The sequence below is a fragment of the Gordionus sp. m RMFG-2023 genome, chromosome 1, assembly GCF_954871325.1.
Source record: "Gordionus sp. m RMFG-2023 chromosome 1, tfGorSpeb1-WG-v2, whole genome shotgun sequence".
In the NCBI taxonomy this organism is placed as follows: domain Eukaryota; kingdom Metazoa; phylum Nematomorpha; class Gordioida; order Chordodea; family Parachordodidae; genus Gordionus; species Gordionus sp. m RMFG-2023.
The window spans coordinates 74916870-74930241 of NC_088775.1; the positions used below are offsets into that span (position 1 = coordinate 74916870).

The following is a 13372-nucleotide window of genomic DNA, read 5'->3' on the forward strand; positions in this document are numbered from 1 at the left end:
CCTAGACCTGAAAATTAAAATTTCCTTGAGGTTATCTTAAACATTCATTTTCCAAAGTTTAATTGGGCCATTGCACAACTTCTGACCATGGAATTGGGGTTTCTCCCTCTTAATTTATTTTCTTTGCCAGCCTTCCTTTCTTCTTGTCTTCAATGAGAGGATGTTATAAGTAAGCTGGTATATGATAGAGATAGTTTTAAAACTGCCTGTGACTTATGACAGAAAGATTTATGCATTTTATCTCTTTAACAATCCCCGGCACAAAGATTTTCTTAACCCGCTTCTGGCGAACTTTTTTAAATTGGTAGGGATTGATCCCTCCTTTGAAGAGACTTCAATCCTCAAATACATGGGACAAAACTCCGGTCACGATTGGTTTGAAGTTGTTTCTACTGCCATCTTGGTCTTTTGCTAGCCGAGGAGGAGATGAGGGTGACCTTAAATAAAGACTTGACTGTGATATAGATCTACTCCATATATATAAAGGGTGCGGAAAGCTAATCCTAAGGGCCGACTTTGTCTAACATGGCTGGTTTAGATTAAGTTGACCAGCTTACCAAGCCTCCTGGAACCCATCCATTTATCCCCTCTCTGATGAGAAAAACTTGGTGGGTTCAACATTCCTTAATTTAGAGGAACATACCTTATTTGGAATTTCACTGTATCACTCAACTTTCCTCTAAACCAAACGTTGATCCTATTATTACAGCTGAAAATTCAAAAATTAGAAAGTACAACTACTTTTCTGATTTTTATTATAGTTTTTTTCTACCAATGGGTTCCTAGGCTATTATTTTTTAAAGATATGGTAAAGTCAAATTAATGGTAATCATGGATCCTATTTTAAAATATAACCAACTCAAATCGCCGTGTTCCGCGGTATAGTTTCCTCAGACAATGAGAGCCATTTTTGCTCCCCGTTCTTATAAGTTTTTTTTAAAATAGTGCTTTTTATCATTGTTAGTAAAGCAACGCGTATTAGTAACGATAGCTTTAGCACACTACATTTTCTAAAAAAATAGCGATAACGGTGGCTCGCTATAAATTTAGAAGGTAGCGAAGTAGCATTTTATATAATGAATACATATAAAATTTATATAAATTATTAAAATATATTTATAATTTTATAATTAATTCTAAAATCATCTTTTTACTTAATTTAATTTTGAGAATTAAATTTATATTAAAAAATATGCATTATAATAAATTTAATTTTCAAAATAATTTAAAATGCCTCGATATTGAATATAATTTTGGTAGATCATATCGATAAAGTAATTTCCTTAGAAAATGATGATAATATGGAATTTTCTTTTCTTTAAAATCACAAAATATTTTAATCACGATGAAAAAATTAACACAAGGGTATATAATGTGCCAGAGATTTTATCAACAAACTAGACAAGTAGCGCCAACCTGAGAAGATATTTAAGGTAATATTTCAAACAGATTTAATATCAAAGCATAGCCTAATCCTTAATCTTTAAAATAAATTGAAACATAGCTGTATCTAATATTTTTTGAACAAGATGATTTTATGTGAATGATTTTCTGTCCCAGTTTAAACATTGTATATTTTAACTGGCCATAAGATATTATTAATAATTAATAAATTATATTATAAATTAACAATTACAATAAATAATTAAAATTAACATCTCATATTTTTAATATCTGGATGTTGAACCTAGCTGCTATTATTCTAGTTTCAAATTGAATTGGTTATATATTAATGGCTGAATCCAAAGGGCAACTTGATAGGCCAATGGTAACTTTAAAGAATACTATATGAAGGTATTTTTGCGGGGGTGGGGGGATACTTTGTTTTATTGGCGAAGGGGATTATACTAGCCCATTTAAAATAATATAATGAATATCCATTGTCAATCAATAAAATTAACAAATAAAAAATTGTTTTTTATCAAAATTATTGTTATTTCCTCCAATATTCCTTCGTCCCCAAAATTTCCCTATTAAATTTTCAGTTATCAAATTTCCAGAGATATCCAAATTTCACATAATTTTTTAATATCATATCCAGGGCATTTATTGTCTACTATATGGAGCTATATCTGACAATTTTTGGCTATACATAATAATATCCAAGAATTTACTCTGCCTATTGTTCTTGAGATTTTAGTTTAAAAAATTACCTAACTCAAGATTTGATCAAAAAAGGGTCAAAATATTTCAGCCATCTATTTATTTTTCTGGATAGGATCTTCATTTAGCAGTTTTTTAAAAATGGCTAAATCAAGGCTTGTAATAACACAAATTTGATTGTTTTTTCAAATCCTTATAATTAAAAATAGAAATATATTATAACATATTTTTCCTATATTTCCAATAATATCTCAGACACATCAAATAATATGACTGTAGATTGGAAAAGACAAAGAGGAAACCGGTTACCTTCCCCTCCCCCTTCAAGGAAAATTTGTATTTTTAAAAAAAATATATATTTTAAACAAATTAAAATTATGAATTATTAACCAACATTTTTCAAACTACCAACTATATAGGGTAAAACTTTAATATTATTTTAAAAAAACAAGTGCAACCAGGCAGAAGGTCCACCAAATGGGGTATGGGGGCAAAACCCCTACATAAAACCCATTGGAAAAATCTTGTAGTCTAATATATCAGAACTTTATATAATTCCCAAAACATTTAAAACTGCTTCCAAAACATCCAAATATCACATTTAGAAAAATTTATTTAAACTAAATTTTACCCTTATTTCTATCTTAATATTTTTAGATACATTATTCTAAGTATGATAAAATATATCTATACTATACTATATATTTCGTTATTTTTCAAATTAGTTCTGGGTCTGAACAATTAATTATTAGTCAAGAAGAAAGAATTAAGAACGAGGAATGGGAAAGAGCCAAACAATTGGCTAACAAGCCTAATTATTTTGACTATGACGAATTTTTATTAAATGCACCAGTTTTATAAATAGGAATATCAATGGAAGATATTATTATATTCATAAATGTGTCCATATATTATATTATTAATTAATTTAAAGTTTTATAAATATAAACTATTTCGAATATTAATTACTCTGCAGCTTATTTGGCTATATTTTTTGAATTATTAATAAAACTTTTGGATTGCCCATACTAATATATGATCTAACTTTGTCTTAATGTAATAGATAAGAGTATTTCCGTCAATTTAAATAATCAAATAATACTAGATCTCTGCAATAAAAATATACATTAGAATAAAATAAATAAAGAGCCAAAACAACCAATAAAAGATTTTTTTTAAAGAGGGCGGGTGGGTTAAACAAAATTTTCAGATAAATGGGCAAGCGTGTAAATTTAAAAAAAAACCAAAGGCGGGCGAGCGGATTAAATTTTTAAAACAATGGGCAGGTGTGTTTTCTGATTAAACCCCACTCAATGCAGACTATTCAGTAAGGGTATTAATTGATAAAAAACTTTAGAAATAATATATGCATGTTGCCTGAAATTTTTCAAGTTTATAACAAAAATTGGGGAAATTTATTTTGGAAGAAAATTAAGAAATACGCATAAACTTTGGTCTAAATTTTATATAAATCATAAAATTACCTACATGGAAATAGATTTAAAATTGATTGAAATATTAGCGCAAACCAGGTATTTATTTCATATATATTTTCCCTGGTAAGATGCCAATTTTTTGGGTCTAATTTGGCTAATAACTTTCTTTATACTATCTATAAACAGATGAAAAGTAACAATTAATCACTAAACATTGATAAATTTTTCAGAATAAATACTTTGGGTCGCTTTTTAATCATTAAGTTTGCCAAAAGAATTTCCTTTATACTGACTACTATGTTAAAGCACCCATAGATACTATAAAGCACCAAATATTGGCATAGATTTTAGAATTCGTTTTATATTTTTTACTTCTATAATAATCAAAGGGTACAGTAAATTTTGGGGATAATATGGGAATAGGAGGGTCAGTATTGGTTTTTCAAAAAAAACATATATAAAATATAGGTCAAATGAAAGTGGATTAAAAAAATTTTTTTATCATATTGAAAATTATCACTCTAGGTGAGCGCGTTTCGATCTTGGAAAACGAGTCAGTATTGTTTTTTTTTAAACCAGTGTTTCACAAGCTGCTTAAAATAAAAAACCTTCAAAAATTTTTGATTTGAAAATGTGGAAAAAATTTCTTTAAGATTTCTGTTAACCTTGTTTTAAATTTCATTTTATATGTGTATATATATCAAAAACCTAGTTAAACTTTGGGGTTTTAAAAATTTTTTGAGCATCTTATAAAAATGTAATATAGATATCCAATGACTGTGGGTTATATGAGACTGGCCACTCTTTAACTTTTTATCTATTGGACTGATTTCTCTCAAAATTGGTCAAGTTATGATATGTACCTTACCTAAGTTCATTTATTGAATAGAGCAATCCAATGAAAAAATATTTAAAATAAACTTTTTAGTACCTTTCTGGAAACACGTTACACATTTTTTTTTGTTTGGTGGAAAAATTACTAATTTAGATTACTGATATTTTATATAAATATTATCCTTAGGCATTTAATATTATTCATACAAATAGACTTTAAAAGTTTTACTTAATAGACATATAAAGGCGCTTAATAATAATAGAGAGGTGAGTATTGTTTGGCCATGTATTGATTGACCACAATTCGCACATTCACATAATCACATTGAATGAAAAGCTTGTGCAAAAAAACATTTGGTGAAATTTCAAATGATGAACAAACTTAAGAATGTTTAGCAAAAGATAATTAAGATATTAATTTATATTTTATAATATTATCATTAAATAGATGATGATAAATTGAGATATTAATACTAATTTGAAAAGAATAAGGACACTAACGATATGGCGCGAGTTGCGAGTCAGTAAAAAAATATTTTATTAACTAACTTCTTTTTCTTTTCTTAAGGTATATATACATTTTCTAAAATATAAATTAGAATATATATAAAAACAAAAAGTAAGGTTACGAAAAAATAATAAGTAATATAAGTTGAATTACAAAAATAAAAAGTTGAATTGAAAAGATAAATTTGAATTCATAAAAAGTAATACAAGTTGAATTTACATACATGATATATAGCGCATCGCCCTCTAAACGTTGAAATACACAACAGAGCTTCGCTAGGTTTTCCTCATTTCCATCAAATTGGAACAATTTAATTTGGGTATAAAAGTAAAAAATATGAGGAGCCCTCCACATGTTTGTGGGCAAGCCACACGTACTTGTAGGCACAACATTTCGAAAAATGTTGCTTAAACCTCTATAGGCTTTAATTTAAAAGGAGTGGGACGAAGAAAAAGCCTATACCCGAGAACTACAGTATAATTTAATTACTTTAAAGGTGGGTGATGGCTGATTTTAAGCTTAATTTCTTTAGTGTAAGTTATAATTACTATCCATATTGAGATATAATGTACGTAGAATCTGTAAATAAATATGATTAAAATAAAATAATATTTACCGTTCTATCACTTCAAATTTTCCACCAGATGAAACCGAACCAAAAACATTTTCCATTTAACTGAATGTCTGTCATATTTTTAAAAAAATGAAGAGGAAGGGAAAAAGAACTGAATGACCAATTCAGATGTTAATTGATACGCCTTTTGATTTTTGTCAAACTGGCTCAGTGACGAAGCATTAAGTTTACTACTAGGGAAGCAATCGAAATTTTTTTTATTTTTATTTAGTCAAACCATAAAAAAATTAACGTCTTTGTTTTTGAGTAAAATGATCAAGTACTGAATTCAAAAGGTTATTGCTAGATTTTAAATTTTTTAATAAGTTTTTTCAATTGAAATCAAAAATAGATTTAAAATTTAAAAAAATTTTTTTTACATTGAACTTATAATTTATTTATTTAGTGGAATATCTATAAAATTATTTTACAAAATTCTAAATAAATTAATTTGCTTAACATAATTTTGTGCATCAATGGTATTGTTTATAATTAACATGACTAAGCAAGGGTTTATAAATTTCTTTGCATGATATCCTTCACAATCTTGAACTGATATCCATCGATACAAATGGGGAAAAAGAATATTTATATCTTTTTTTATATATAAGTTTTAATATTATTTATAATATATATAAAAGCCGTGTCACAACAAATTTACCGAATAGTATTCTTTTAAAAAATATTCGTTCAATAAACATCATGCAAATGTTAAGACAATTGCAATTTATATTTATTTTTAATATTTTTATATAATAACCAAAATACCTCATCAGAAGACGTTAAAAATATTGGTAATTTATGTTACATACATGATTTTATTTTAATAAATATTTCAAGGGCAAGATGACTCAGTATTAGGTAAATTATCAATAAATGAAAATCTATCAAATTAAAAAATATAACCTAGCCATTTCATCAAAAGATTAATATTTAGATTTCACAGTATCAATGTTTAAATTATCAAATATATTTTCTTAGAATATAGATCTTATTGAAGAATGGATCCATGTCATGAGAAAATGCAAACTTACTCGAAACTCTGGAGAACAAATTAGGTAATTTTTATGCATAAGTAAATATTGCATTGCAGGCCTGGGCTCGGTCTGATCAAAAAACCAAGGCTCATGAAAATCTGATTTTGATTGTATTTTTAAATTCAATATGATTTTTCAAATATTTTATTTCAGTTATCATTACCAAAATTATTATGATCTTTCATTAGGATTGGAAGAATTTTTTCAAAATTATTTTGGTATTGGGATTTTTTTAAAATATTAAATATTAGACATAGGTGATGAGTAGTATTTAAGAAATAATATTGATATCAAGTAAAATCTTTAAATATATTTTGACTCAACCCATATTATTTAAACTTAGTTGGTCTGAAGGGGAGAGGGGGTAAGAAGAATAAAAATTGGATATTATTCAAATAACAGGTAACAACTATCATAAAAGTAAGAAGAAAATTCTCATTACCCGTCATTTTTAACGGTCTATCTACTAGTATATATATATTTATTATATTAGTCTTAATATTTTTATCATATATATTTATTTAAATTATATGCTCATATATATGAGATTAAATTTACCCTTAAATATTTTTATTTTTTATATAAAAAAGCGTTAAATAAAAGTATATCAAAATGTATCTGTAAAGTATCTATAAACAGATACCGATACCTCTGATGAAATAGTATATAGATATAGATACATATACTTTTTATACAATGCTGATTATCTTAATAAATTTTTTATTTAAAAAAAGTAAGGAAAAAAAATATAATATATAAAAAAAAATTCTTTTATATTAAAAAAAAATAAGCATTTTTTTTATTTGCCTCTCCAATACGTAGTGTTGTCAAACGGCTCGATTTGAGTGGATTTTTAAAAATGGCTAAAACAATATTTTAACCAGAAAAATATTGTCTAAGTCTCGAGATTTCGTTAATAGATGTTCAAACCTTTGTGTCACCTATAAACAAAATCTTAAGGCTTGCATAATAATTTTCCTAACGCTTTTAAAATCGGCTCAAAATGAGCCGTTTAACAACACTACCAATGCTTATTTTAAAAGTAAAATTACATAATACATTTGCATGATTTTCTCTTTATTTATTATAAAAAATATGCAATATTAAATTTGCTTTCCTCATGTATATTTTTTTTAACGTAGTAATTATAATAGTAAAATTTTTAACGTAGTAAAACTAATATTAATATTTTCAACGTTATAAAAATTGTATTAATTTTTTTTAACGAAGTCAGATTAGTTTTATTATATTAAGTTTATTTAAGAATTTTGTAGGAAAAATTTCAATTGCTTCTATGGAAGCTTCGACACTAAACTGGCTATATATACTATGAATTGTGCTAAAAAAGGAATTAAAGTGATTAACGCCTGTAATACTTATTGCATCGGACACCTTTAATTTTAAATGGTGATTTAAACAATCTCAGAGTATGATGGATGTAATTCGCAAATAGCTTTGCTACATCAGATTTCTTCCCAATCATGACAATGAGGCCATCATTAACAAAAGAAATCCAATATTTTTGCAAAAAATTTTCCAATAAAACAAATTTAAAAAGTTCCTATAAATTAATTATCCTCTCTGCATTTTTTGATTTCAATTCATCTAGGACTAGAAATTGAAAAATAGGATCATCATAAGACCACCAATGCCTATAGTACCTTAATTCATCTAGCAGGCTTGTAATTTTCTATTGTAAATTGTAATATTATTTACAATTTTATAGCATTTCCTTGTTGATGCATGACAGAATATATAGAATTCAAAATATGAACAACATATAAACCGTTGTGATATTTGTAAATCTTTAAAATATTCAACATCCACAAGCCGACTATGACTTTGCAAGTTAATATACAGTTCTCAGTGTTATTTTTGTTTAGCAACGTGCGTAACCCTTTTTAAAGCATGCTCTGCTTATAAAAATAATTTGTAATATTTTTCATTTTTATAACTAATGATATTTCAATTTTCAAAATATTTCTATCAAATATTCTTTTAAAACCAATTAAAATGAAAAAGTTTGATTTTAAAAAATGTAAAATTTCATTGATATTCTAATATGGTGTCTATAAAATATTTTATGCCTATTTCATGATAAAAAATATTACCATTTTTAAAAAAATCAAATTTTTTAATAGTGGCATGCTTCTACTTCTGTGAAAATATTTGGCTAGGGCGCGCTAAATTTTTTTAAAGCTGGCGGGGACATAAAGTGTCTCCTCGTGCCTCTCGTCTATATCCATCCCTAAGCATTAGTGAGACACGCACTGACCGATAGGCCCCAGATTGATGGACGGTAGGAGGTATGTTTTGACCCTCCAGACCTAATAAATAATAAAATGCAGATTATATTAAATATTGAAATATTATTTTATATTCAAATAAATACCATAAAATTATAATATTTATAATATATTGGTCTAATATGATAGAACATTAAAATTTTCTGTTGTGTAATATATTATATTGTTATAATAATTATTCAATATAAAATTATTTTTGTCATTGATAATAATCTTCTAAATTATGATTAATAGCTATCATTTCTAAAAATATTTTTTTTATTACTTATATTGTTCTAAAAATATTAATTATAAAAGGTATCGCACTCGCAACATTCAGAAGTTTATAATTTTGTAGAAATAAAATTACTACTATTAAATTACAATCATAATTATATGTTTCGTTATATCTGTATCAATAAGATCCTTAAATAAATATAAATATTAAATATAGCAGTACCGATATGTCATTGGGCAGTTACTTTAATTACCCAAAGTTTAAATAAAAATGCAAAAGTAAAGTCGATAATTTTCTATTTTATCATTTTTATTACATTGAAATTTCGAAAAAAACTCAAATTATTATAGGTTTTTATTATATTTTTGTAATCAATGTTTAAATAAAATCCTTTGGGTAATATTATATTTGATGTATAAAAATTTAACATCTGTCAAATAACAGAATATGGTCAATCGAGAGAGATAATTGTTATACCTTCATAAACATTAAGAGGACTCTGGCATCAAACGTGCTATAAAGGGGCAGTATAACATAGTATTTATTCTTTTAACATATTATAAAGATTATAAAAATCTCAAGGGAAGCAATGTAGATCCTTATTTCTATGAACGCTCACGTGTACCTATCACACCATAATAACAAATTTTAACAAAATAGCAGATTTTATTTCATTTAAAAGTTCTCTAACTTAAACGCGAATTTTCCTATGAATTTTTAGATTTAAATTGCAATTATTTAACTTATATATTTCTACAAATTACATTTAAACATATTGTTTTGATTTAAGGATAATTTACATATAAAATATTCAAAATTTTATAGACGTAAGATGAAAATAAACCAAATAGGTTATTCTCAAATTTTTTTGGCAGTTAGTTTTAAATTACAAATTAAATTTGTGATTTGATTTTGAAAACAAAAAAATCATTTTGTTTTACCAGAGTATTAATTTATTCGAAGATTTTGAAAGTTTTTTGAAATTTGCAAGTAGATGACAAACTAATATTATTTTTTCTTGATGAGTCACTACGAGGTCCTCAAGATTATTATATTGAACAAAGAGTGATGAACAATAGGTAGACCTGAAACGAGAATTAAATAATATATTACTTATTTTGGAGATTTATCTATTTAATTTTTATGCAAAAGTGTGACTTACATACCAATTCTATTATTAGATTTTCTCTCAGTCTAATAAACAAAAGAATTCATTATTCATTACCGTAGCTTAGTCAAACCTCTATGTTATATACCTTGTGGATAAATTTCAAAAATCACATTTATCTCATTTCCTACATCACAAACGATGCCGGTATATTAAAATTTGGAGATAATCGTTGTATTGATAGTTTTAGCTTGCTAAAGATTTATTAAATCCTTCTCCTGAAGATGAAAGAAGAAAATGTAAATTAAAGCGATTAGTTCAGCATCCTAATTCATATTTTATGGATGTTAAATGTCCAGGTATTTTAATCTACTAAGTTATATTATATTAAAAATTCTAGGATGTTACAAGATAACGACAGTATTTAGCCATGCACAGTCTGTTGTTGAATGTCATGGATGTTCCTATATGCTATGTCATCCAACAGGTGGAAAAGCACATCTAACAGAAGGTAAATATATAATATTTATTCAATTAACTAAACATTTATATATATAGTATATACGTTTTTTAATGCATTGTTTTTTTAGGTTGTTCATTTAGAAAAAAACAATCATAAGATCAAGTCCAATACTAGATGTTTGTCATGCTGAAATATTATATTTATTTAAGATTATATACATGTTTGGTATAACTTATGAATGAAGATTAAAATAAAAAAACTTGTTACATTTTTGAATCTTGAAATGCATTTTCTTTATCATCTTGATCAAAAAATATTAGCTATATATTTATTTTTTAAAAAAAAATACTGGATTTTTATTATTTAGAACCCAAATTGTAATCTACTAAACCTTCCAAACAGAAATGAAAACAACTATTAAAAGTCATTACCATGATATATAAAAAAAATGGCTGAAAATAGTTGATTTATTATCATTAATAGTGTATTTGATGATCTTGTCAAAGTGTTTCATATTTGCAGATATAAGCATTACATGTCAAATACCTCTAAGGAAAATTTAGGCATTCCATATATAATATAGTTTCATTAAAAATGAAATTTTAACTTTTAATCAATAAATAGTGTAGATAATGATAATCAAAAGTAAAATTACTTTCTTTTTACCAGAGACCCAGAGTGAATTGTTATAAATATCAGAACTGTAACTGAATTGATATAATTATTTTTTGAAGTAGTAAAAAGAACCTTTATAAAAAGAGGTTTATAACCGGCTCAGTTTTTATATTTTAGGAATCAAAAAAATTTGAATGTCCAGAATTATATAAACTTGCTCTTATAGTATTCATGGTACCTGCAACACAAGTTTCTATAGAAAGGGCCTTTTTGGGGCTAAAATTTGTGTTATCGTCAACAAACAAATATGAATCCATTTAAATGAGAAAATATAATACTTATAATATATTTAAAAATGAGTTATTTTGAATCTTGTATATTTTTTTTATATATCATTTATAGATGCTTATAATTAAAATAAATTAGGCGATGGTGTTGCTTCAACAAAAAAAATTTCTAACCGTAATGAACCTTTATAATTAGCTGAACCGAACCTTTGTAAATTTTTTCTTAAGAACTGTAATCATAATTTTTTTTATATATTGAGCCGTTATGGGTCCCTGCTTTTTACTGATGCTAGTTACTAATTAAAAACAAAATTAGGATATGAACCTAATATCAATAAATGAGGAAAAGATTTAACACTTCAATATTAGTGAAATTGTAAATGTATTAATAGGCCTAGATTCTTTTGTGCTCATGTTCATGATTCATTTGGACTCATGTTTCTTTTATATAATGTTTGTTTATATTTTCTGACTTATAATTTGTATTTTATTTTTTTATGTCATTGAATATTATCAATTTTTTAGCACAAATATTCAAATTTTCTCATTATCATAGGAGTTGAAGTAAAGCTATTTTTAATACAATATTAATTATATCAGATATATGGTCTGAAATATGGCATTAAGCAAATGTAATTTATAATAGTTGTTATATTAAATCTTTATTAATTGGGTGGGGGATTACAATGTAACTTTTCTCAAATTTAAAACATTTCTTCCTAATAAATGTACTCTGCAGATATCCTAAAAATCCATGATTACATATTTAGCTGAGCTTATACAGTTTTGGAACTATCTTACAAAGTTTGTAAAAATGCCCTCAATCAGACAATATTTGCCTTAGGATACAAACATGGCACAAATCTCATAAACAATATCAATAAAAAGTCTTTAAGTCTAAACAATGAAAAATTTGTTTGTGAAATCATTATGATTATATAAAATTTTTAAGTTCAAACCAGTTATCGAATTGTGAAAGATAATTTCAGAAATTTTAAATTAGAAGAAAAACCTTTCATAGATCAGATAATGGTTTATTAATAGGAAATGTGACAATATAAAAAATCAAAGCCACATTATGGGAGATAACAGGCTTGTTAACCGATCTTTTTAAAAACCGATGCAAAATTAACTAATATAAAAATAAATTAAATATGGTAGAAATTTATTGTAATTGAATAATAAATATAACAATTATAATATATTTATTTATAATTAAAATTAGCTTTTAATAATAAAATTTTTTCTAAATTATCATCATTTAAACATCCGCGTCTTTCATTTAGAACATGTTTAGCTTTACTAAACAAGCGCTCCACAGGAGCGCTTGATGGTAAAGGTGTATTATATTCAATAAATATTTTTTTTAAATTAATAAAAGTATTAAAAATATTCATGAAATCATCATTTGAAGAAAAATTTTTTTTAACGGAACAAGCATTTTGTACAGTATTTTTCCCCAAAAAAGCATCAATGTCATCCATACATTCATTTGAGATATCCGCATATGGTTGTTCCTGCATATTTTCCAAATGGGCAACTAATCTTTCTTTTACCATCATATTTTGTGGCAGATTAATATAAGGCCAATTAAGTTTAAATTTAGGGTGAATCATGGCTGCCAAAATGTTACTGTCTTCATACAGTGAAGGAAATCTATATTATGAAATGATAATTAATTTATTATTAAATAAGTGTTCATTTTATTCATGTAAATCAAATCAAGTATCTGCAAAACTTAACCCTTTTAAATTTTACAGTCAAGTCTGGCACATCATCTGTATGGTATTTATTTATATTTGGGTCATATCACAAATATTGATTAAATGTAAAATTAATACTTAA

At 25.6% G+C, this 13372-nt stretch overlaps 1 protein-coding gene across 1 annotated transcript; it reads left to right on the forward strand.

The window, feature by feature from the left end:
* The first annotated feature begins 10324 nt into the window (after positions 1–10324).
* Positions 10325–10888, forward strand: LOC135931634 (small ribosomal subunit protein eS27-like). Its single transcript, XM_065468874.1, has 4 exons — positions 10325–10369; positions 10413–10521; positions 10563–10673; positions 10753–10888. The coding sequence occupies exons 1-4, from the start codon at positions 10364–10366 to the stop codon at positions 10779–10781; spliced, it is 255 nt and encodes an 84-aa protein (XP_065324946.1). The 5' UTR covers positions 10325–10363; the 3' UTR covers positions 10782–10888.
* Positions 10889–13372: the final 2484 nt, after the last annotated feature.